At 41.9% G+C, this 26,467-nt stretch overlaps 3 protein-coding genes across 6 annotated transcripts; 1 reads left to right on the forward strand and 2 right to left on the reverse strand.

Moving 5' to 3' along the window:
- Positions 1–6,648: 6,648 nt before the first annotated feature.
- On the reverse strand, positions 6,649–14,534 carry LOC144526848 (protein Wiz-like). Of its 2 annotated transcripts, XM_078264553.1 has the most exons (9): positions 14,448–14,534; positions 13,582–13,653; positions 12,460–12,960; positions 11,505–12,239; positions 10,939–11,286; positions 9,990–10,204; positions 9,696–9,876; positions 9,433–9,592; positions 6,649–7,400 (listed from the first exon to the last, which is right to left on the reverse strand). In XM_078264553.1, exons 2-9 carry the CDS (start codon positions 13,592–13,594, stop codon positions 7,244–7,246), a joined length of 2,310 nt encoding a protein of 769 aa, XP_078120679.1. In that variant the 5' UTR covers positions 13,595–13,653; positions 14,448–14,534; the 3' UTR covers positions 6,649–7,243. The 2 variants fall into 2 exon arrangements, with proteins under 2 accessions (XP_078120679.1, XP_078120671.1); XM_078264545.1 differs by lacking the exon at positions 14,448–14,534 and having other exon boundaries at positions 12,460–13,028.
- A 3,242-nt stretch (positions 14,535–17,776) lies between these two features.
- On the forward strand, positions 17,777–22,013 carry prdx2 (peroxiredoxin 2). Its single transcript, XM_078264597.1, has 6 exons — positions 17,777–17,885; positions 18,852–18,972; positions 19,193–19,346; positions 20,590–20,712; positions 21,085–21,215; positions 21,631–22,013. Exons 2-6 carry the CDS (start codon positions 18,870–18,872, stop codon positions 21,711–21,713), a joined length of 594 nt encoding a protein of 197 aa, XP_078120723.1. The 5' UTR covers positions 17,777–17,885; positions 18,852–18,869; the 3' UTR covers positions 21,714–22,013.
- A 1,433-nt stretch (positions 22,014–23,446) lies between these two features.
- On the reverse strand, positions 23,447–25,161 carry LOC144526863 (transcription factor JunB-like). 3 transcript variants are annotated; one of them, XM_078264574.1, is made up of 2 exons: positions 24,684–25,160; positions 23,447–24,417 (listed from the first exon to the last, which is right to left on the reverse strand). In XM_078264574.1, exon 2 carries the CDS (start codon positions 24,377–24,379, stop codon positions 23,465–23,467), a length of 915 nt encoding a protein of 304 aa, XP_078120700.1. In that variant the 5' UTR covers positions 24,380–24,417; positions 24,684–25,160; the 3' UTR covers positions 23,447–23,464. The 3 variants fall into 3 exon arrangements, with proteins under 3 accessions (XP_078120700.1, XP_078120710.1, XP_078120691.1); XM_078264584.1 differs by having other exon boundaries at positions 24,666–25,160; XM_078264565.1 differs by having other exon boundaries at positions 23,447–25,161.
- Between the last annotated feature and the right edge of the window lie 1,306 nt (positions 25,162–26,467).

A 26,467-nucleotide genomic window follows, 5' to 3' on the forward strand; every position in this document is an offset into this window, starting at 1 on the left:
TGTGATACACAAATATGGGTCTGGGCTGGATTTCCAAAAAGGCCCTTGGCAGTAAATCATGTGTTTGTTCCACTGTAATTCACTGGAGTGATAAATTGCTTGTGGCAAATAGGTTTCAGATTATGTTTGACTGATCCAGAATCTGTAAACGCAGGAGTTATGCGAGGTCATCTGAGCAGTCTCAAAAACAGCGGCATGATGACACCAGCAGCAGCACGGCCCCCCTGGGAAAGGCTCTGCGCTCGTGTGTCCAGCGTGAGTCTGAATGCTGCAAAGCTGGCAACCTGAGCAGCCAGGTGCACTTTGATGACATAATCATAACCTCCCTGCCTGAAAAATGACAGTGCAGTAAAATGCTGTATCATACTGTGTGATCCAAGGGACTGATGGCTTTACTCCTGGTGCAAAAATACAAGGAGCTTGTTTGTTTCACAAATGCCGTTACATGCAGTATACCAACACCAGCTATTTAGAAAAAGAAAAAAGAAAACTCAAACTCAACCCTAAACAGAAAAGTGGGAAAAGTACAAAAGTGCAAACACTGCACAGTCTTGGGGAATCGGTCCTCCCTGAGGGATGATTGCAAAGCCACAAGTTCTGTGATAAAACTCCATCTTCTGCCAAGCCCCTAAAACATGCTATAAATCATACTGGAGATGCTGGAAGAATCTCCTTTCAGACATGAGTCATAGACAAACTCGCGAAGGGAGAGAAAGCCTTATTCCCTTTTGATCCGCTGCTTTGCTTTTGCCCAAATAACAAATCAACAGTTACAAACTTCTACCTTTACCTTCCTTTCAAGGAAGTAACTAAAAGAAAAAAAACACAATTTAATACACCGTTGTTACACTTGATGACTGGATATTAGGAGGAAATTTATGCTTAATATGTTTGCTTAAAATAGCTGAGTGATACCAGGTGTTTCCACATATTGCGTGGCACGCCCAGCTCTCGCTCCTAGGTCATGTTTTGGTTTTCTTTTTACATTTTTATATTGGAAACTCACCGTTTGTTTCTGTTGCAGGTAACTTTCCTTCCGGTCTTTGTGTGATCACCTGCCCCGCCCTAATGTCCTGTGAATGAAGAAGAATCTTAAAGGTCCCATGGCATGAAAACTTCACTTTATGAGGTTTTTTAACATTAATATGCATTCCCCCAGCCTGCCTATGGTCCCCGATTTGAGAAAATGAAAGCTCAGATGGGCCGATCTGGAGTCTCCTCTTTATGAGGTCATAAGGAGCAAGGTTACCTCCCCTTTCTCTGCTTTGCCCGCCGAGAGAATTTGGCCCACCCATGAGAAAGAGAGAGACATCATGGCTTGAAAACAAGCGAAGCATGGCAGTTGGTCAAGGCCACACCCCCACCCTCCACCTTGCCCCCCCTCTCTCCTCCTCAATAGCTACAGACACAGAAATGGCACATCCTAAGTAAAGCTCATTGTGGGACTGGCTCTAGTGGCTGTAATTCTGCACCAAGGCTGAATTTCGGGAAAGAGACTTCAGATACAGTATTAGGGGACCACTAAGGTCTATATACAAGAGACTTCAGATACAGTATTAGGGGACCACTAAGGTCTATATAAAAGCATCCAAAGAGCACCATGTCATGGGACCTTTAATTTGTTTTCTGCAGGTGTTTTTTATGGGAATGTGGATCCCTTGAGATCAATTTGAGCAGTGCCTATGGTTAGCATTTTCCACATTTGATCGTGTCATGTAGTGTGGGACTCACTGGTCTGGTCTTGGGCTTGACTCGGTTTCGCCCTGTCCTGGTCTTGGTCTTGTCTCTGTCTCAATCCCTCAAAGTCTTGGTCTTGTCTCGGTCTCCACACACTCTGGTCCTTGGTGATGACTTGGTCTCAGTTTAGGTGGTCTCAACTACAACACTGTATTTCAGGGCCGCATTTCTACGACCCTACTTACCGAACAAAACTTGAATACTTCGTAAACGTCAACACACGCAAAGATTCTCCATAACCAAATAACAAGCTGCGCCAACAGTTGGAAACGGTACACACTTCCTGTCTCCTAAATAGGCGTGGCCTCGTTTGAAAGTGTAGCGAACGTCGTGTGGATGGATGAAAAGTCATATTTAGGTTAGTAATATTTTATTTTGCTAACATTAGATATGACCCTTATGAAAAATGTGGATATGCTGATGTTGCCACATACAGACAAAAAAAGTAATACCTACACATTTTAACACCTCTACACAAAGATTTTTTTTTACAGCTGCAGCTTTTTTCTTTAACTGTGTCTGTTTTCTATGTGTGTTTTATGCTTCATGTTTAACTCATGTTTAAATCTGTTAGCTAATACTAACGCTAGCATGCTACCTCGTTCTCAATAGCAAAGCACTGCTACAACACACACAAGTTCACCATAATCTACAAAAGAACTACTTACATGTGCGCCCTCATTTAGAAGTCTCCCAGCTAATCCTGCCTTGTAACTGACCGAAGCTGGAGAAACAGCCTTTCTTTTACTGTCTATGGAGCTAGCTGGCTGACATGATCTACATCTGAGCTACTGCGCATGTGCGAGTGCAATCAAGGATAGTACAGAAGAAGAAGAAGAAAAGAGGTCTCACTCTGTAGCTAAAACAGAGACCAGTTGAAAAGAGGCTCTGCAGCAGTGAGAGAGAGCTGTGCAGTACAACAAAAATATGGTGTTTTTTGAAAATTAAACCATGTAAACCTATTCTAGTACAACCTTAAAATACAATTATGAACCTGAAAATGAGCATAATATGGGCGCTTTAAAACATTTAAACCATGTGGAAAACCACATTGAAACATCGTAGGGAATTATAATCCATTAAGTGTCCCCTAAAACCTCATACATGTCATGTTAATAAATCACAATTAATTGGAAAGTTAATGGCATTTGCAAGTTATTCAATTTCCTGGTGACTTAGACTTTAGAACTCCTATTCTTCCTAAAGTCCACAATGATGAATGCAGTCTTGTCAAGAATAAGCTAATAAGGATTGAATGGTTGTGCTAGACTGTCCAGCTTCCAGTTTTAAATCCCATGGACCACAGTCAGAAACCCAGTTATTTTACCAGATCTTACAAATCCCACAGCCCTGGAAGACAGATGTGCTCCTAATTTGGGCTCTCACTTCAATGAGTGCTTGGAAATAGCTGCTTTGAGTCCCCTGAGTCTGTGATTAAACCATCGGGCGTTGATAGCTGTGAGCTACAACCTGTTCAGACCCTGTTAGGTGGCATCACTCGCTCACTAAATTCCTTGAGATTGGTGTACCAGCAGAGGAGTAGACATCAGATTTAGCCATCAGTGACTGAAGGCAGACAGAAACGCTGCCTGCTCCCCTTGGTAGTAAATTACAAAGAATGAGACTCCAGAGATCATCACTGTGACATGAATATATAGCAGAGACAGAGGAGAGTGGAGACCATGTACGGTCTATGGTGGAGACAGAAATTGTGTTATGCTGCATAGAGAGTTATTACAGATCATCTTCTCAGCATTTCTGTGAGGTGTTTTCTCTACTTCACAGCAGAACAGAGGGTCCATTCAGCAGCTGTTCAATATACTTTGCACCACACATGGACAAAGCTGTCCCTCTTTAGAATAAAACACATTTTTTTCATATCTGAACAAGTTGTATGAGACACTTCAGCTGTCATATAGATTTAAATCTGATCTCACCTGCAGTATTTATGTATCTGAAACTTTGGTTTGATTCAAATAAGTTATCTTTAAACTTGAACAAAACTAAATTCATGATATTTGGAAATCGTACTATAAATACAGATGTTAAAATAGTAATTGATAATGAAACAATTGAAAGAGTCTATGAAAGTACATTTCTGGGTGTTGTACTTGACCACAAACTGTGCTGGAAGCCCCACATTAAATATCTGTGCACAAAGACAACCAGGAGTATTGGTATATTGAGCAAAACTAGATACATACCAAAATACATTACATACTCTGTACTGCACGCTTATTTTACCATATATGTTATATTGTGTGGAAGTTTGGGGAAATACCTACAAAAGCAACTTACAAAATATATGCACATTGCAAAAAAGAGCAATCAGGATAATAAATCACGCCGGGTATTATGAGCACACTAATCATCTGTTTTTTAATTCACATTTGCTGAAATGTATAGACATTGTTACATTTAAAACTGCACAATTTATGTTTAAAGTTAAAGAAAATAATTTACCATGTAACATACGCGCATGTTTAATGAAAGAGACGGGGGATATCATCTAAGAGGACATTGTAAGTTCAAACAAACTCTTATGCGAACTGCTGTTAACAGCATGTGTGTTTCAGATTGTGGGGTGACCTTATGGAATGGACTGAACAATGACATCAAACAGAGCCATAATATCATTCCGTTCAAAAATAGGTTAAAAAAATCATTACTTGAACAATACAGAAAAGAATAGACCGAAACACAGGAATGGAATTGTAATGTAAAGGTATTGTTGTATATTGTTGTAAGTTATTGTAAGACCTGAAAGATTGTATGCTGTATTTGCATATCTATTTGTTTTGTAATAATATATTGTGAAGTAGGGGCAGGACCAAATAAGCTATTTGCTTCCGCCTGCTCCTTCTCGGACTTATCCTTTATTATTTTTTTGGAGTTTTTGGTAAATTCTGATTGCTTGTGTTTTATTTTGTGGTTTTCATTTTTGTTTTGTTTTGTTTTCTTGCAACATTGTTGATTGTTCGAGATAAATATTAAAATGAAAAATGAATGAAAAATGAAATGTATAGTAATACATCAATTTAAATAATGCTTTTTGAAATGTATTTTACAGCTATTCAGGATGTAAAAAAAACTACATACACACACACGTTTTGAGAGAATCTAAGCAGACACGGGGCAGATTATTCTTTATGGTTGTGTGCAGAGTTTACCAATTTAAGCCGTTCTTTGTGAGCTGAGGGATTCAAGCTCCACCCAAGAGCAATAAAGGATGGAGGACCTAGTGCAGAAGCCAGACAGGTAGTAAGATTAATGACCCTTTGTCAACACAGTTATGGCTATATACTGTATTTATCAACAATATGTCTATGAAATGGAAACCCTTTCAGGACTGAGGAGTACAGAAACACATACTTGTGTGGTGAGGTCACGGTGATAAATCTGATGCTGAATGTACTTCTTTTTATTTTCATGACTTCCACATTTTCAAGACAATGATGCCGTTTGAAAGCTGAACTCTTATCGGACTGTGAGCATGAGGTTGTTTATACAAAGGGGAGATGCGGTTATAATGCAACGTGGCAGAGAAGGAATATTAAGCCTTCATGTTTCAAGGAATGTGTAAACAAAGGATTTTTAGGGACTACAGGCACCATCAGAAAAGCAGAAATCTGCATTGAAGACTGTGGAGAAATTGACAGTTATTCAAAACAGTGCTGTTCACACGTTCTTCCATGAGGGGGAATTAGATTCTGGTGTGAAGTTTGAAATGTTAACCAAGTCTGAGACACAACAATGATAGTGTTTTTACATGAGAAGAAAAGTGAAAATGGAATTATGGACAAGAGTTTTTTCACAAGTGGTCAGTTATGTAGCATCTATCTGACACAGGCAGAGTTTTATGTCTAAACAAGCAACTTGAACTACATTGTTTTATATTGGCTTGTTTTGGAAACCGCTATATGGAGAAACTATCTGTATTATCGGAGTCTTACACAGAGCACTGTGGCTGCTAGTGAAGTGCAGGGTGTTTGTTGTTTGTTGTCATTATTTGTCCATTGATTTAAATTAAACATTCATTTAAATAATTTATTTGAAATATTATAACTTATTTCACAAGTCAATTGCTGGTAAACAACACTAGATGGCAAAAAGGTAATTTACAACAATAGGTTAAGTTTCTGGAGGTGCACATGAATGCACCATGATTTTACAAGGTGCAATTGAATGCATCATTAAGCCCAGTCTTTGTTGATTCTCCGACTCCGGCAGTGGCCATGGTGTCTCAAAAAGTACAGCTAGGCTCCACTGTGTCTTTAGCTGCAGACAGCTGCACGTCCTGCTGTTGGAATCCTTTGCAGTAAAATACAGCCACACTTTAGACAGTTTAGCTTTAAGCATTTAAGCTGTGTTTAAGCCAGCTAGTAACTAACGGTAGGCTAGCCTTACCTGCTGCCAGGTGTAATGTTAACTAGCATGACATGCAGAAATGCTTCTTTGTCTGTTACGTCCGTTTCGGAGCACCAGAGGGGCAGCGCAGACATTTAAGTGGCACCAAAATCTGCGTTGCCATTTAGTCCAGTAGATAACACCCCGAGCAAAGGCACCGGAAGTATTGGGGGGGAGAGGGGGGGTAGCGGGCACTGCCTTTGAAAAACCTGTCCTGGGTCCTCTACATAGAAATCAGTCCACATGCTGTTATAGGCAACCGAGAAAGTCAGGGAGGTATCAGTTTTAAAGTTAAGTTACAATCCTTTCACAGACATTGACAATAGAAAATAATTAATACAAAAACTACTATAACTTGCAGATATACCTGAAGAAAATGGCAATAACGGAAACACAGTGTCTCTATGGTCAAGACGGCTGAGGCTTTGATTTTCAGGACATTAAAGTACTGATTACCTTTTTTTTCCAATAAAGTTGTCACGAGTTGGGTAAAAATTATGTAACTTTCTTCTATCAGTGTTTGAAAAACAGTTTAATCCATCCAGATTTATAGAAAAAAATCTTTAAAATACATACAATTCAAAAGCATATAAAGGAGATATACTATATCACAGTGAAATGGCGACCACACCAGTCTACTCAGTAGGACAAAAAACAAAAAGAAAATCATTGACCAGGATCGTTCTATCTGTATGGGACATGAAACGTGCTGATGACAAATATTGAATGGCATTCCAACACATTTACAACATCTATACAAATGGTAGGATTTATGAGCAGGAAGAACACACTGACCATCAAAATGAGGACTGAACTATCTTTGGATATTTTCTAAAAACGTCCAGTGATCAGAATTGTGATCTATTGTTTCGGGTGGATTTTACCTGAGTGGATTACCTTCTGCTGCTGCTGCTCCCTCATATGGCTCAAGCTTGCCCTCTTTAGGACAAAAAAGGAACATCTAATTTGCACATTTCTGACTGATCTGTTGCCTCAAAATAGACATAAAGGCTTCTTCTCGACTTTGTTGTGACATTTGAAAATGATGAAGTTTGAAATAAAATGATGTTTAGTGTGCTTTACAGAAAGACTTTGTGGACTAGACAGCTACTGGATGGACAAGTGCTGGAGCTGCCACTGGTGCAGCAGGAGGAGATGCTTTGCCTTTGTAGCCCAGCGACAGGATGTGTTTCTGCAGGTGTATGATCCACCGCTCTTGAACAGACTGAGGTCCATGAAAAACTTCTTCACAGAACCTGAACAGCAGCACAGAGAGGGGGATATGATCTTAACTGCATTAAATGAGGTACACCAATTTCTTGACAATGTAATTTAACAACAGAGTTGTAATGTTGCTAGTGTATCCCCAAATATATTTTTAAATGTAAGCCTATGTGAAGCTCAACAAAGAAACGTAATGTATGTGAACGTCATCACCTCATCAACAGTGGCTCTGTGTAATTGTGTGTGTGTGTGTGTGTGTGTGACAGTGAAAGAGAAAACCGTTTTAATCTTTCAATAAACTAATGTTAACATGAATACATTTAACTGTTCTTCATACATAATTAATCTAGAAAACTGTTTTTGAGGTACAAATTATAATTTTTCAAGATAAAGACATGTACCTTGAAAGTAAATAAGGTGTCAGAGTGCATAAACAAGCATTGAAAATAGAGCTTGTTTATAAAAAAAATTCCAAGCACTAACCCAGCCCCAGGTCAACAAAGCATTTTTTTAGCCAGAGACCGATACCAATCACTTAAAGGACAATTCCGGCGCAAAATGAACCTAGGGGTTAATAACATATGTGTACCGAGTCGACCGTTCCGTGGGATCTGTTTTCATTCTAATCAAATGTGTCTCTAGTTTGAAACAAGCTACCGTAAACCGGTGATTAGCTTGTAACGCTAGCCTTTGGGGCAGAGGGTAAATCGCTATTTCTACACCACTAACAAGGCTCAAAATAGCTCACCAGTCGAACCACGAACGCCGTGTTTGAGCTACGTTATTGGTTACACGGCTGGTTCGTGGTTCGACTGGTCATGACTGTTTTCCAAGATGGTGCGCGCATGTATACATGAACGCTACTGTCTTTATAAACTATCTTTTTAATAAACTGTCTGTACACTTACAAAGTTCTCAATGCTACGGTTTATGTGTAGGGACCCGAATTATGCTTCCGTTGAAGTGTGGTGCTATTTTGAGCCTTGTTAGTGGTGTAGAAATAGCGATTTACCCTGTGCCCCGAACGCTAGCGTTAGAAGCTAATCACCGGTTTGCGCTAGCTTGTGTCAAGCTAGAGACGCATTCGATTAGCATGAAAACAGATCCCAGAGAACGGTCGACTCGGTACACATATGTTATTAACCCCTAGGTTCATTTTGCGCCGGAATTGTCCTATAAGGCCAATGTATGCTTTTGCGTCAAATTGATGCAGTGGGTATGTTAGTATGTTAACTATTTTAGTACAATATGAGATCATATTATGAACAAGCCGCCATGACAGTCTGTCTTTGAATTTCCGGAGAAACCAGACCCAGTGACGCGTTCGTCCAATCAGCTGCCGGTTTTCATTTTTGGGCGACAATACATATTAGCGCCGCCTGCTGTTATGGAGACGTATTACGTCTCGTCACTTTGGTGTGTTCTGAGGCACTTTTTTGACCAACTCGGGGAGACTGATCAGTCCAACTGGCTTTTCTGTCGGGGGTCAGCCGTCTGGTTGGTGTGTCAGGGGCTTAAAGCGTGCTCTCTCTCTCTGATACATACAAACACAATACTAAGAGATACATTTATAATAAGCATGTCTGGAGATTTGAATAATCAATGAATTGCGCACAGCGTTTTTTAATGGGGAGACAGACTTATCCTTTTTGCTTTTAGCTCTCTGTCATGTTTCCTCACTGTGTGCTCTGCAGCACATATGGGCACAATGAAAGGAGAGAAGTTATATGAGCCCGAGTTTGACCCAAGCCCAGTCTATAAATAAAAAATAAAAAAAAAGGCTAGAACCCGGCTCAAATGGACTCAGCCCGTCAGGTCTTGTCAGGTCCCGACGGACTTGCAGAACTCTAACGTCATCCCCGTCTCCTCCCCCCCCCCCCTCATTTTCTGTCACTTCTCTACTGAGTTCTACCTAATAATGGCAAAAATGTTGAAAAAAATAAAGATTTATTTTTAATACTTGACAATGCAAGCTGCTGAAAATTGGTCTATTACTCTAAACACTATTCTTCACTGAATCCAAGGGGAATGTGATTATTTATATTTTGTACTTCATAGACTGACCTGCACTGAAGGGAGTAGACTTTGCCCACCAGTTTGACCAGCGGTGTTAGCGGAGGCTTTGGCAGCATAGCGGGGATGCTGCCAGACCGTGATGGCTGCTGGGGATTGGTGTCCTGATTTTCTTCCCCTGAAGGCACAACATGTTTTGGTGGATGGACCCCTGAAACCACACAGAAAGGAAATAGAGTGACGGAACAGAAACCAATCTAAATGTGTTTTCATCAATTACAGTAAATCTGTTTCCAGCTAGTTTCATCTCTCACCCCTTGGGAAGCGCACACTGGGGGGGCCGTGGGCTGCAATAGTCCGTACGTGGCTGTGAGAGTGTCTGGATGAGCCAGCAGTTACACCTAAGTTCTCTCTGCCCACTGAAGGCTTCAGGCTGCTGCCGGAGACAGAGTCAGAGTCTGTGGACCGAGAGGGCGACGCAGCACCTCTCTGGGACTGAAAGAAAATGAATATACAGTAAATTAAAATTGGCATTGCTTAATACATTGTTTGCGTGTATCCAAATCTGAATAAGAAGTATTTTAAGCATATTTTAGAGCACAGCCCACCTTCTTGATGTAAAGGTCTCCCATACGATAGCGTCTGGTTATTGCTGCTACCTTGGCTGGGTCCCTCCGCATCAAATCACTGAGGAGTTCAATTGGCGAACTAGCTCCATCTGCCTTCCATTCAATAATTCCCAGCTGTCGGAGGTGGGCCCGCGCGTGACTGGCCAGCGCCTTGCGGTTTTCAAACTCAAACCCACAAAGCTCACAGGACGCGTCTGACACAAAGATGAGAGATTTTGGAACAAGGATCAGAATCTACATTACCAATGACAGATTAGACATGCATTACCAGTTCAAGTGAGTTCCAGGAATAGTTTTGTGCACTGGTAAGAGCAAATCACATTTAACCACGTATATCCAGCTAATTTAAATAGCTCACGTTACTGTATTGTGTAATTAGTTAACTTTATTAAATATTGTATGTGGCGTTTTCTTTTGCGGGGTGCAAATGTTCCACCAGAACAAGTTTCTCCCTGTGACTGTTTTGCAGAGCTACCGTCGCTGCGTCCGGAATTTAGCGCTGTCCAAGGCGTTGTGATTGGTTTAAAAGAAATGCAAACAACCCAGATACTGTTTTCTCTTCTATCTTAGAATGTATCTGTGGTGTAGCCAGACCTTACTCCACATCGCTATAGAGATACAGTAGGTCCGGCAATGTGAGACTATATCTCACCTAACAGAACGTTTGTGCATGCAGGTAGAATCAGTTAGAGTATCAGCAGAGCAATGCCAATACTGCCGTTTTCCTGTTGAGGTAAAAGTTGTGTAAAACATTTGGTGTTCTAGTGAGTATTTATGGCACCAGGGCAGTTTATGTAGGATTGACTCAGTGTCCTTGTTCATCTTAGTTAATGAGAAACATGTCACAGAGTACAACAACGTGGCTCACTATCATAAAACAACATGGTTGTTAAACTGACGTAATTAGCCTGTGGTGTTAATGTCTTACCGGGGTGGGCGGCACCACTCTTGCCAGGGGGGGATTTCTCTTTCATGGAATAATCAAGAGGTGAGGTGGAAGGGTTGGTGGCTGGTTCCCCTGACCGGAGGCTGTCCAGGGACCTTCTGGAGCCTTGAGGGGTCCACGTGGCTTTGCCTGATGACCCTTTCTTGCCTTCTTCACCATGAATCATGACCTCTTTGAGGAGATCAATCGGCGATGTTTTGATCGACCAGCTGAGGCCGAGCTGGCGCAGATGGGCACGGGCGTGGCATGACAGGGCTTTGCGAGTCTCAAACAGCTGGCCACAGAAATCACAAAGAACTGTTGGCGGGGACTGTACATCTGTGAAGGACACTGGGAAATGGTGGAAGTGAAATAAAGAGGATTAATACACAATATCTGGTGTACATATACAAACAAACAAATTAATACATAACATTAATACAAAAATCTGGGGTATATCACAGCTGCTGAGAGTATGAATCAAAAATTCAATTGTCATAACATGATATGGTACCAAAAAAACTAGCATTTGCCAACAACTAATTCTGAATAATGACTCTCTGTTTAACCTGCATTGACAGGCTTTGAAACAGCAGCGGACTTCTGTGTGGGAGAGTTGCTGTTAGTGCTGGATCCCTTCGGCTCAACAGACACCTCAATCTCCAAAGGCTCAGGCTTGGGCTTCCTATGAAGGGGGTCCACTGCTAGCCGAAAGCCTTTCTTAGCCTTTGGGGCCCTGTTAACAGGAGACCGGGTGTATTTTGCAGGGCTTGAGGAGAGCGATGTGGAGGCAAACGGGGCTGGAGATAGCGCTGCAGATGTTTTGGGAGAGTGTGTGGCTTCTAGCATGCCACTGCTGACCAGTTCCTGGACGGTGTCAATTGCAGAGATTTTCCCCTGCAGGTCAACCACTCCGATCTGACGCAGGTGAGCACGTGCATGGATGGCCAGGCCTTTACGATTCTCAAACTCCTCCCCGCACAGAATACAGGTAAAGTCCTCTGACGATTTAGGCTGCTTGCTGGGTGGAGACACAGGTGGAGAGGATTGATTGGAGGGTCGTTTAGAGGAGGATCTAGGGGGATTGTTTGAGGTGAGCTGCTCCCGTTTCGCGCTGCTGATGGGCTTGAGGTCCTCCTCCTCCATAATCTTGTAAAGCAAATCAATCGGGCTGCCCTTAATGTCGCTGTCAGGGATTCCAATCTGGCGCAGATGGTCCCGAGCATGACCGGACAGGCCTTTGCGTGTGCCGTACCAGCAGCCACAAAGTTGGCACACATGGACCTCATTGTTAGTGTCTGAAGCTGCAAGAATGAAGAAAATGATGAGGATTTCAGTCTCAATGAGACAATGATGTCATGCTAATTTTATTAAAAACAACTGTTACATGACTAACTACCTGCTATCAGTGGTCATATAATCACATAAGGTACCTGGGTGTTTTAGCTCCGTCTTGCACACACAGCTACTCCCCTCACTACTGCCAACATTTCTTTAAAACATTGATTCAGAATTCAGCCGTACCTAAGGTGATGGGGGCGTCAGTCGCTAGCGGCGCCCACTTTGGCTTGGCTGTGGTTTTGTGCTTTGATGATGAGCTGCTGCCTTCACTTGTTCTAGACTCACCCAGCCTAACACCAGAGGGGGGCGAGTGGAGGAGAGCAACTGGTGACTCTTTCAGTCTGGCTGGAGATTCCTGTTGATGCAGCTTTTGCGGAGTTGTCATGACTCTACTCCCTGCTTTTAAGAAGTCACTCCTGTCCTCTGGTGCTGAAGGTATCCTGGACTCCTGCTTTGATGTCTTTTTGAGAGTGGCCGTCCCAGGTGCAGAGGTATCTGCTTTGAAATCAGGGAGAGAGTCACCTCTCTCCTGGACGAGCTGGTAGAGGAGTTCAATGGGAGCACCGCTGCTTTCTGACGACGTCACACCGAGCTGACGTAGATGGAGGCGTGCGTGGCTGGAGAGCCCTCGTCGTGTCTCGAAGTACGTACCACAGACCTCACATATGACTGGCTGCGGGGTTGCTGTGGGGAAGTCCAGATGGCAGTTGGTCATCACAGAAGTAAATATGATATATCTTCAGTCAGTGTCTCTAACCAAGAAAAAGAACAAACCTGAAGCTTGTTTTGTTATGAACGGATTAAGATATTGCCACTTAGCGACAGACTCGACAACCTTTACTTATGTCAAGATTTGATAACAATGTGAGTTGCAATGAACACAAATTAATAGCAATGCACCAATACAACTTTTTCTCTCCTGATAAAAACTCAGATACCTAAACTCAGGTTATCTGCTGATATGGAGTACTGATCCAATACCAGTTCTCTCTTTTTCCAAAATTTTAAATCTGTAGCACATCTGTATCACACTGCAAGAAACTTGGGATCAACGTTCTGTAAAGTAACTTGAGGCCAGAGATTGCTGTGGCACTCAAAACTGAGGCGTTGGCCACCAATGATTGAATGAATGTACGTGATAGCGGAACCAATTTCTATAAAGAATCAAATTAAAATGATACTACGACCGAGGTGTAATCATGGTGATGACCAATGAACTTAAATGAACAAGCTCAGGCTCTTGTAACAATGCAACCTAAGAAATAATATAATTATTGGTAGCTCATTCATAACAGTGCCTCCTACCTGGTGAATCCATGAGTGCTGATAATGTGTGGGGGTTTATTTTGAGGGATGAGAAAGTTGACACTGCAGATCCTGGGTACACGAATGGAAGAGGATTATATAAATTAAGAATATCAATTAATGAATGTACGGTGTTAAAAAGTGATGACAAGAATTTACAGATCATGGATTTAGCTTCCAAAATGCTTAATAAAAGTGTAACTTTCCTGCAATACCCAGACTCGATTGTGGGTTAACACTTTTAAACACAAAGTCAACCCTGGTTGAGCCCTCGGTGTAAAAGGGGTATAATGTGACCACAAATGTAGGACTTCCAAACCAAACAACCCCATGACGTCACAGGCTACACTAGGAGAAGAGAGAGCTAGCTCACCTTTGAAAAATGTAACTTAGATGACTTATTATTTTAATCCAGTTTCACTGACAGTGTTAAACCTTTACTTTTTTAGAGTGGGAATCCATCTTGTAAATGATGCTAGCTAGCTACATCTAGTGTTTTATGTCCTCTTTAAAGCTGTGGAATGGAACTTGTAACATTGTTTCCTGTAGAGAAACGTCTCCATTTCTAATTGTATTGTTCGCATTTTAACATCTCTTTGAGCAAAACGCAATAGACTACTTATAAAAGTGCAGGTGGCTGAAGCATCTTGTAAGTTAAAGCCATAGATATATGAGGTAAAGCTATAAAAGCTAACTTAGGATAACTCTGTTGCACCCTTTGTTTAGCTTTGGAAGCATGCTAACGTTAGCTGCATGCTAGCTCAAATTAAATGTCAATTTGAGCGAAACAGAGACTAGCTACACATCCTACGCCCTGGACTAGAAACCAATCTTCAATAATCAATTATAGACAAAAGTTAATTTACCTAAAAGCTTGAACAGACTGCCTCAGTACATCAGTTTTAGACACTGACAATCTTAGCGGAAGTAGCTGTCCACACATTCCTGATGCGGTGTGTTTTCAAAATAAAAGCACTGAGGCTATGCCTTTACAGTCTTACAGGGCTATGCCAACAGAGCTTCAGGTGAAAAAATCTGACCTCTTGGGACAATTTACAAATAAAAAGCCAGGGGGGTTAATTATTCCACTGAATATTTGCATATACAGTACTGTGCAAAAGTCTTAGGCAGGTGTGAAAAAATTCTATAAACTAAGAATGCTTTCAAAACTATAAATAATGATTGTTTATTTTTATCAATTTACAAAATGCAAAGTGAGCGAACAAAAGAAAAATCTAAATCACATCAATGTTTGGTTTTACTACCCTTTTCCTTCAAACCAGCATCAATTTTTATAGGTACTTGCAAAAAGTCAGGGATTTTGTAGGATTGTAGTCAGGTGTATGATCAACCAATTATAGTATATAGGTAGTTATACTGCATCAGCAAGGTCTCTCCCAGACAAATATTTCAAAGCAGACTGGTGTTTCAAGATGTGCTGTTCAAGCTCTTTTGAAAAAGCACAAAGAAACGGGCAATGTTGAGGATCATAGACACAGTGGTCAGCCAAGTAAACTTAGTGCAGCAGATGAAAAACACATCAAGCTTACTTCCCTTCGAAATTGGAGGATGTCCAGCAGTGCCATCAGCTCAGAACTGGCAGAAACCAGTGGGACCCAGGTACACCCATCTACTGTCCGGAGAAGTCTTCATGGAAGAGTTGCAGCCAAAAAGCCATACCTCCAACATAGAAACAAGGCCAAGCGACTCAACTATGCATGAAAACATAGGAACTGGGGTGCAGAAAAATGGCAGCAGGTGCTCTGGACTGATGAGTCAAAATTTGAAATATTTGGCTGTAGCAGAAGGCAGGTTGTTCACCGAAGGGCTGTAGAGCGGTACAATAATGAGCGTCTGCAGGCAACAGTGAAGCATGGTGGAGGTTCCTTGCAAGTTTGGGGCTGCATTTCTGCAAATGGAGTTGGAGATTTTGTCAGGATTAATGGTGTCCTCAATGCTGAGAAATACAGGCAGATACTCATCCATCATGCAATACCATCAGGGAGGCATATGATTGGCCCCCAAATTTATTCTAGCAGGACAACGACCCCAAACATACAGCCAAGGTCATTAAGAACTATCTTCAGCGTAAAGAAGAACAAGAAGTCCTGGAAGTGATGGCATGGCACAGAGCCCTGATCTCAGCATCATCGACTCTGTCTGGGATAACATGAAGCGACAGAAGGATTTGAGGAAGCCTACATCCACAGAAGATCTGTGGTTAGTTCTCCAAGATGTTTGGAACAACCTACCAGCCGAGTTCCTTCAAAAACTTTGTGCAAGTGTACCTAGAAGAACTGATGCTGTCTTGAAGGCAAAGGGTGGTCACACCAAATACTGATTTGATTCATATTTCTCTTCTGTTCATTCACTGCATTTTGTTAATTGATGAAAATAAACTATTAACACTTCCATTTTTGAAAGCATTCTTGGTTCACAGTATTTTTTCATACCTGCCTAAAACTTTTGCACAGTACTGTATATATAAACATTTAGATCACTTGTGTTGTGTTCAAATCTAACACAACTGTATTTAAAGAATGCTGCATTCAGTGCATTGCCAAATAGAGGCAAGTGTTAGCATTTGATTTTAAAAGGTCAAGAAGAAAAGTAACAAATGAAGGTTTTTACCACAATGTAAATAAATGTCACTGGGGTCAGAAGTCATGTGAGCTGGTGCAACTCTATTTGCATCATGATAACAGAAATGCACTGCCATCAAGTGGACTGTGCCAAAAACACATCACTTCACATCACACCGCACGTGCGCCTCAGTGGAAAATAATTTAATGTTTAAAAGCTGAAAGACAGGAAAGGAGGGGTTGAGGAAAGAACAAAGGAAAAGCTAAATGTTTTAGTAGAGGATGTTATACATTTATTATAATATAACAATAACCAGCTTTTGAAATCCAAAAGACAGAGTAAGGGATTAAAAAAAAAACATTGCACTACTTAATAAAGTATTACTAGTAATAACTCTCATACAAAATGTACAAATGTTTGTTAAAAATGTCATTATCATCATAACAGGCCTTCAAACGATTTTGGTTACAGATATAATACAATAAACTACTACGATGCCATTTTAATGATAGTTTTGTAAAGTTTAAAGGAAAACTATTCAAACAACCCAACAACTTTCATGGAAAAGATTAGCGAAATCACTCACGCTCAAGCACTCACACTGGTCGCGCCATTTTCTGAAAAGACATAAATAGTGGGACTGAGGTAATTGCTATTGTACCAACAACAAAAAGTGTCCAATATAAAACAATCCTAAGACACAAAATGGATGCATACTGTCACAACTATGACCTTTGACCCCAAAGAAAAAAGATGACAGAAAATATTTCCCTCCATTGTCATGGATATAACATGACTTTACAACAGTGTAGGAGAGTTTGATAAAACTCTGTTCTTCCTGGTTCTCTGCTTTGCTTTGCATTTTCTGAAAAACAAAACTCAGGTTTGAACAAATGTATTGGTGTGATGTGGCAACACAGGATACATACGATACGGTAAGTATCGTTAGATAAGCCTGCGTCGTTTAGAAACTGATCCACAAAACATCTGGAAAGAAACAGATCTTTCCAGATGTTCAGTGAGAAGAATATAAAGGAATTGACATACTGTGATACTGTAGGTGCTGCCGGAAGTCGATGTGGAGAACATACATGTTTTTGATGCATTTGAATATTTGTTCTCATTCACACATGGAGTGTGTAACATAACAAATGTGTCCACAAAATCAGTCTCCCATTCATTGTCTATGGAGCATGGATTGGATTTATACTTTATGACATCACAATTGCTTCTCTGGTTTCTGGCTTTTGAGAGAGAGAGAGAGAGAGAGAGAGAGAGAGAGAGAGAGAGAGAGAGAGAGAGAGAGAGAGAGAGAGAGATAGTAGCTCATGTTCCAAAATATTAATTGAATTTCCCTAGTCCATGGAAATAACATATTGGAATTCTTAGTTTAGGTGGTGTTCCTCTTTAGTAAAATGTCAGTGTATTTCTTACACCACTGCTTTTCACCACTACCAGGTGTATGGAGAGCAATGTCCCAAGTTATGTTTGAAGCTAATGTAGGCCTACGGAATTCAAGCCTAAATAAAAAACAGTAATATGGTTCACCTGCACACAGATACCCTATTAGCCTTTAGTTTGAAAATCGTTATTTCACTTCCGGAGGCCACAGCTGGCCCTGCCTACTTCTTGCACTCAACCGTCCCTCCTTTGAGTGCGCTCCTCCTGCCAGCAACAGACCTACGCTCTGCCAACTTCTATTCGGCTTTACATAAAGACAGGTGAGTCGCAAATTGTGCATTTCTTTGACTCTTTACTGTTAAAAGTTCCTATTGTGTCTGCACAGCTCGAGCAGAGCAGCACATGTTTGACCTGGAACAGAGAACGCAAAAAAAAAAAAAACGGTTTAACGTTACTACATAAAGCTAATGTTAAGCTAACCAGGCAGTGCGGGTCAGTTGCTCCCCTCCTTCTTAAGTATTTGGGCCTGTTTCTGGCTCTTTCTTTGTCCTTGTGCTGCAGCTTGCAGGAGAGACTGGTCACTGCCCCTTCGCTTTGTTCAACATTAACGTTAGTTGACACCACGTCATTTGACAAACTCATTTTAATTGTAAAGCTTTGACTTACAGCGCTGAACTTTGATCAAGCAATGTCTGCTACTGGCGTATATATCTATACGTCATTGAAGACGACAAGGGATTGTTAGCTTTTGTCTAGTTTTGAATTATAACAAGGGCAGTCAAATAATGTATTTATATGCACTCGTTGTAACGTTAGTTTTTCAGTTACTACCAAACTGTAGCTAGCTATTTAAAGGAATTAGTACCTCATGGCTGCTGTGAAGGCCTGGTTGGACCAATACTATGTTTAGTGTGTAAAGTGATTATCTTGCACATATATATATATATATTATATATATTATATAATGAAATAATTATCCTCATCGCTTTCTGCTTATCATGGTTATGTAAGCTTCTTAATAGGCTATTGTTCCCTTAAGCCTGAGCATGACTTGCATGTGACTTTACGTGGTTTTCCAAACTGAATACGCTTTTGAGCTGTGCACCAAATATCAAAGAGCTGCAAAACCTGTGTCTGGTTAAGCCTCAGGCACTCATGTTTGTTTAGACTTTTTGATTATGTTGAGGATGTTTCTGCTATCAGAGCTCCAACCAGCTGAACTGATCTATGATGGTATATGAGCATCAGGAATTTTCTGTTAACTATATGTGCCATCTCTTCCTCAGTCATTCCCCATAACCACCATGTCCTCTGGAAATGCTCAGATTGGCAAGCCTGCCCCAAACTTCCAAGCCACAGCTGTAGTGGATGGGCAGTTCAAGGACATCCAGCTCACCGACTACAAAGGTAACTAAGTGTTATTTCACATAGACCCGTGTGCGCCACTGGTAGTAGAAGTATTTGCACATTTGTTAACTATCGCTGAGGAGTTTGCTCTCGTCAAACACGTTGTATTTGCAGTATATTTAAGCCCAGTTTTTGTCACTATCAATTACTTCTAGATTTGATGTTATATCTAATATGGGTTGATCAGAATTGTCTCGTCTTTTCCTTCCGTGCTTTTCAGGGAAGTATGTTATCTTCTTCTTCTACCCCCTGGACTTCACGTTTGTTTGTCCCACTGAGATCGTGGCTTTCAGCGACAAGGCAGAGGAGTTCCGCCGGATCGGCTGCGAGGTTATCGGCTGCTCCGTGGACTCTCACTTCAGTCACTTGGCATGGTGAGAATTCCTGCTAACTGAAGGGAAATCGTGGCTTGAGTTTCACTGTAATCCATGTGATTGTACGCAGGGCCAACTGTTTTGAAATAACATCCACGCAGCCAACACGTGTCAGCAAATGGATTAAGCAGAGCTGCTTTAACAGTCATTATTTTGCAAGTGAACTGTGCCTTTTTAAGTACTACTGTTTTTGAAAAAGAAAATTATTCTTGTTACAACAACAACACGGGTCTCTCTACAAATAACACACAATACATTGACTCTATGAAGAAAAAAAAAACATAAAAGCTATTGGACACTAAAAGACACACACACAAGGAATCCATTGAATGACCGCTGTAGCTGGTGTTAACAATTTTTGATCCAGGCTTAGTTTAACATTTGTGTGCGCTGGGCAGCCATGGTATCCAGGGAAATATAAATATTGGATCAGGATTCTGTTAATATTGAATGGTAAATAACTAAGATCAGGACATCCTTAATTGGCAGTTTCTAATGACACCGTTAATAGTGAAGGTCTGGAGCAACACCCACCCCGCTTATCAGTTTAGCCCCTGTCACTGTGCTTCTCTGCATAGTCCTGATAAGTTTTAAGAGGTAACGGTCTCTGAATCAAACTGCACTAACTGAAAGGGAATAAGAAAAGTGAGGAAATGGGGCTTAGTAATTTCACCTGTACAATTTTAGGTGTAGTAAATAGTTTTGGTGTGTTTAAATATGTTGTTCGGTTTGTCCGATTTTGTGGAGATGTTGCCCCAGTTGGACTGCCTTCTGATGTCTTGTCTTAGTAGGTTGTAAGGAAGCATCACTTATTGATAGCCATCCATCCATCTTCGTCCGCTTATCCGGGGTCGGGTCGCGGGGGTAGCAGCTCCAGCACTTATTGATAGCATCAATTTAAAAAAAAAAAAAAAAAAGACAAACAAAAGTGTTTTAACTTTCCAACAGGTGTTTTTTTTTTTTTTGTTTAGCAGCATGAGTTAAAACATTTTGTACACGGGTATGTCTTTTGCTTGAAGTCTCGGAAGCATTCCACACTTTTGAAGTAGCTTTTGAAGACTACTTTGTCCTCCGTTTGTAACGTAACCTTACTTTTATAACTACAATCCGTAAAATACCACAAGACGCTCTTTGGCGATGGGAGTTACATTCTTTCAGTGAAAGTAATGCTGTCTTGTCTGGTTGGTGGCCTATAAAATGGGTTTTTGATTTGCTATTTTATATTCTATTTTTCCCCCTGCAGGATCAACACACCAAGGAAGCAGGGAGGTCTGGGTACCATGAAAATCCCCCTTGTGGCGGACCTCACCAAGACCATCTCCAGAGACTATGGCGTGCTGAAAGAGGACGACGGCATCGCATACAGGTGAGGCAGACAGGTTGTGCGATTTGGAATATGTTTTTTAAATGAAAGGCCAGCAGCCACTGTGCAGCTGGTGCACCGACTGCTGTACCATGACTACTACAATGACTTAAGCACTGAGAACACCGAGCTACTGAAGAATGCAGATGTAATGATTGTTCCCAGATATGAAACGTTTTGCTTTGGAGTGCCAGGATACGTTTCAGCATCCCAATGTACTTATTTGTGTCTTACACGAGAGCATTAACCCATACACATCCACCTTGGCCAGTATGCCACGCGTGCTTGTGCAAGTTACTTGCACTTGGGACACAAGTTACCAATGTAAAGAAATGTCTGTCGTGCAATACTTTAACCGTACTTTGTGCCTCTCAGGGGTCTGTTTGTGATTGACGACAAGGGCATCTTGAGGCAGATCACCATCAATGACTTGCCTGTGGGTCGCTCCGTGGATGAGACTCTGCGCCTGGTCCAAGCCTTCCAGTACAGTGACAAACATGGAGAGGGTGAGTAACATCCCCTTGCTTCAGTTTAATATAACCCTTGCACTCCAATATTACATGCATAGTTTCATCGCTGTTTTTGTTACAGCTCTCTGTACAGGAAACTCCAAATCAGTCATTTGTAACTAAATGCATTTATGTTGGTGCCCTTGGCATCAGCTCCAAGTAATTTAATAAGTAACTACTCTTCCCTTTCTTTTTTTTCTTTCTTTTTTAAGTGTGATAAACAGGTTATGTAGTTAGGTGCCTGTAGCTGTAAACTGACTTGAAGGGTTTAGTGTGTGGACATAGACGTGCACTATTGGTTTATCCTACTGGGTTTTCCCACATGTACTTTGTGCTCAAGGTATGCAAAGTTCAATGTCTCTTAGTTATGCCTCGTGGTAAACTTCGTCCCTGCTCCCCCCCCCCCCCACAGTGTGCCCTGCTGGCTGGAAACCTGGCAGCGACACCATCATCCCTGACGTCGACAAGAGCAAAGACTACTTCTCCAAGCAGTAAATGTGAAGGTCTTCTACCTGATTTCCTAACTGAAGCACTTGCCTTCGGATGAGGTGTCCCTGTGAAGCAGTATCTCATGGCGTCCAATTTAATGTATTAATAAACCCAAATACATTCTAAAAGTTGGTAGATAAATCTTTTGTTGCAAATCTTTTATCTTTGTACGTCCAGTGTACAATTGGTGGGGTGACCTCATAGTCTCAAGCACTGAAAAAAAGTGTTTTTTTTTTTTTGTTTTTTTTCCTTGCTGTAATTTAATAATTTGCTACCATCTTTATTAAACCAGTGTGGAATTTGTGACTAAGTGTTTGTTTTTTGCTTGACAAACGCAGCAGAATGCTGTAAAATGTATTGTGAAAGTCATTCCTCGTGTGACCTCTTGGTGGTGCCCTACTTCTTCCTGAATCTGTTCTTGGCGTCTACTAGTTGGTGACTTGATAATTTTAGAAGTATTATGCCAACAGGCACTTTTGGGATTAACTTGATGTATCAGCCATGTGCCCAGCTGAGGATCTGATCACGTCACAAGGCTCTAAAGTCTTGGTTAATGCTGGAGTTATTGTGGTGTTTGACTCAGCACAACAACCTGGCATTGTGGCTCATTGGGAAAGATTGGGTAGTTGGATATGAGTTAACAGACCCGCATGACTGTCCCAACTCCTGATAATTCTCACGGTTTGAGGATGTATCCCACTGGAATTAAAATAAATTCCTTTCCAGTGTATTGACAAGACATTTTCTCGCATTCACCTCTGTAACCACAGTATTGTCTTATTTACTGAAGTAAAAAAAAATGTATCACTCTTCAGATAAAATAATCTTGATTTGTGATAGTTTATACATTGGTTATTTGGTAATGGCAGTGTTGTGTGGATTCTACTACATGTACTGTGTCACCGCTACTCCCCAACATGTATTTCTGCCAGCTTTTGTTGACACTAATTCTTGTAATTTCAACCTCTCTCTCAACCATCCGAGAGAAATTCTATTCTGCATGTTTGTGTGGAACTTCAACGATTTTTCCATAAAGTAGTGCTCTCACGACTTGTTTTGGGAAATTGAAAGCAGAATGGGAAACTCCCTTAACTCGAATAAACCACTCATTGACAAACCTCTTCATTATCACCACACCTTGTGGTGTAAAGGGGAGAGCGCTGCATTTCTGACGGGCAATGTAGGAGGGAGTTCCCGGAAACCTTCTCGTTGTGTGACGTTTGCAAGCTAAATTGACCATATATGGACTGACGTATACGTCAATGGGGAAACAATCCTACGCTGCTGCTGCTGCTGCTGTAAACTGAACTGTTGACCAGAAGAGATCATTGACAACCGTGTAGTTGTGTTAACGAGAATTGTCGTAACCCTTAGAGGTGGCCGTTTTAAATACACATAACCTCAATAGGAAACACCACACATTTCTTAGTTCCATATTTTCATTTACTTAAATATATACTGTACAAGTAAAAAAAAAAAAAAACGGGCTCATCAGGTTCAACCTGACAAACACAAATAATTTACATAAGAATGTATCACATATCGCAATTAAAGTAAAATGTAAACAGGCAAAGCCAAGACGACACTTTTAAAAACGTATTCAAAAATGCCCTAAGTGTTAATCTTGTATGGTTTCTGCTGCTTCTCTTTCAGCCATAGAAACCAGAATGGTCCAGTCCTCAGACAGACAATGTATAAAGAAAGACATTGTTCATTGTCAGTGCAGTTATTGTCCAGTGTTAAAGTGCATTGTTTCTTCAATAGGACTTTACTTTGGGCGCTAACATGAGCTGGCAGCCACTGCTCACATGTGTCATGACTTTCTGTTTGAGTTGGGCCACCTGCTCCCGCAGTACAGAAGCCGTGTTTGACAGTCCGGCGTTGTCTGTTTTCAGAACTTTCACCTTGTCCTCCAGACGAGAAATGCGCTCCAGCTTGCGCCTTCGACACTTTGACGCTGCGAGCCGGTTCCTCAGTTTCTTGCGCTCCGCTTTCATTCGGTCCTGGTTCTCCAAATCGATGGGGGACATCGGCGGAGACCCGTCGCTGCTCAGCATGTCTGGGACTGTCTGAGGCTCCTCTTTCAATCCGCCGAACCGCTGCGAGTGGATGCCCGCACTGGCCAGGGAGTGCTGGAAATGGTGAGATCCGTGCGCAATGGCCTGGGGATGCTGGTGGTACTGGTGGTGCGGCAGGTAGCTGATAGTAGTGGAGGGATAGCTGGCACCAGCTGCAGAGGACAGACTGGGGTTCGTGGTGCAGCTTCCCAGGGTGGTGTACTCGAGTGCTTCTGACTGCATGGATGAGCCGAACACCGAGCCCGGAGCCGAGCAGACAACACCACCGGGAACGCCACAGGCAACGCCACCGATGGACACGTTTGGAGGAGCCATCTGGTTCATCTTGTGTAGGTCGTCCAGCGCTTTCACAAAACCGTCAGCAAAGCCTTCCTGCTCCTCTGTGATCCCGCGGTTGAAAAGGTATTGGGCAGGTGTCGGTGTTGTAGTGATGACCCCGTTGCTGTTCTGGATGATCAGTCGCTCCAGTTCCGGAGAGGCGAGCTTCAGTGAGCCCACGTCCGCCGTTCCGGCCGAATAGAAATCACTGTCGGCGCGCAGGTGCTGTGACTTGAAGTTTGAGTTCCGATATGAATCGGAGAAGTTCAAGTTCATATTCTGCTTTAGCGGCTTGTAGTCTGGCAGGGCTGCGCCTGGATGGCCATAAGCAGAGAGAAACGAGTCGTCATAAAAAGGCTGTTCCATTATTGTGGACATATTTCAAATCAGACAGTCAAATACAAGAGTGCGCTGCAAAGATGCTGCTTGGACACCGAGGCTTTAGTGTCCCAATTGATTCAATCTCCAGCACAAAGTCCCGCTGTATTAGCCTATTATAGCCTACTGAAGACCAAGCTAAAAACAGAGCAAAACTTCCAAAAATAGTGGAACTGTACTGTACCAAGTCGTCGATTTGTACCTTTAGTTGAATTCAAAGCGGAGTCCAGTGACTAATTCAGATGTTTTGATTCCACTCGTGTGTAGGAGAGTCTTTTTTTTCTGCTCTGATTCTGAGCTGCGCTTCTGTTTCCTCTTTACTGACAGGCGGCCGTCGTGCTCCGCTGTACTTAAATCATCGGGCTCCACAAGCGCGTCAACCAGCCTGCTGATTGGTTGTTTCCTCTGTGGTCCCCGCCTCCGGGATGTCACACACTTGATGACGTTGTTGCCAGGAACAAGGACTGTAAACAAGATGAGGCCTATTCGGCGCGGGGGGAAACTCAACCTAGCTAAAAACATAAAATAGGCTACCTCAAGTGAACATCCACACTCATTACCATTTATTAACAAGTCCGTTTCAATGTGTCTCACAGCTCAAAGCCATCCACAAAAACACAATGTAACCTTTCCAAGCGTAGCCTACAGACACCTAAAACACTCCAACCGTCTTTTTTTTGTTCTCAACAGCACCAATCCTAAGGATATATAGTCTGTTGCTGAGTCATGCGATTCAAAACTGATATCGGACAGTCCATATTTGGGTATCCTGGCGCACCAGTTCCTCCCTGACAGGAGCGGGAAGCCAATCCCATCCTGGCGCGCCTCCAGATCTCTGGGATGTGGGAGGAGGAGGAGGAGCGCACTGCTGCCCCTCTTCGCCCCGCACGCAGAGAGAGGATGGGTAGGTGCCGTGAAGCCTTCAAAAATGCATGAAGCATAATAGTTGTGTGGCAAAGGAAGACATATGCTTGGTACCAGACAGAACTGTAGCCTACTCAGTTCCGCAGGTGTATCATTCAATATTGAAAAGTAGTAGGCCTAATGTCAAATTGGACCTGGCTCTAGCCAGTTGGTATTATTTTTTTTTAAACTTTTTAATGTATTTGTTTCAAGTGCACTGAACTGAATAGTTCCTATAGAAATGATGGGAGCGTAAACAAATGACGGAGACTTTAAGCTATGTGGGAGTAAAGAAATGTCCCCTGGACTGAACACCTGTTTGATAAAATAACATCTTTGTCTTGTCTATATGGTAATGACCTCTGAATCACTTCCCAGAGGGCCTTGCGCCCACACACGTCCACATCGTCTGATCTGACTTTCCAACCGATCCTCAGGTTAGACGTGTGTTTGGTTTTTTTTCTCAGTATGGCAGCAATTTACCCATCCTTTTTTATCTAGCAGATCCTTTTTTTTTTTTTAAAGGAGAATAAGTTTATTCTTAATTGAAGACGTCATTTTCTAAATTAAATTAAAGGAATAGTTCCCCCAAAAAAGTTGTGAGCCAGACCATTGAAGAAAATGGGAATTTCACACAATTGCAACGTGAGTAAAACACTCACGCAGAAGCAGAGATATTGAGGATTTGAATCCCTACCAGACTACCAGACTCCACATGCCTAGTTTGTACACAGGCATGAAGCGAATGCTGAGACAATTCTGATGACATCACTATGACATCACCTGGCTGGGTTATTTTCTCAGACTTGACAAAGCTATATGCAGAGCCACAGGTAGCTCAGTTGGTAGAGCATGCTCCCATATATAGAGGTGTACTCCTCGGCGCAGGCGGCCTGGGTTCGACTCGGACCTGCAGCCCTTTGCTCCGTGTCGTTCCTCCTCTCTCTCCCCTTTCATTTCTTCAGCTGTCCTGTCAATAAAGGCCAAAAAATAATCTTTAAAAAGATTATACTGTTTTCGCAGGCTGAGCAGTACTCCTCGTAACGAGTAAACTGCAGAGTGCCCCTTCACTGTGTATATGAT

Source organism: Sander vitreus, chromosome 2 (assembly GCF_031162955.1).
Source record: "Sander vitreus isolate 19-12246 chromosome 2, sanVit1, whole genome shotgun sequence".
NCBI classification, from domain to species: Eukaryota; Metazoa; Chordata; class Actinopteri; order Perciformes; family Percidae; genus Sander; species Sander vitreus.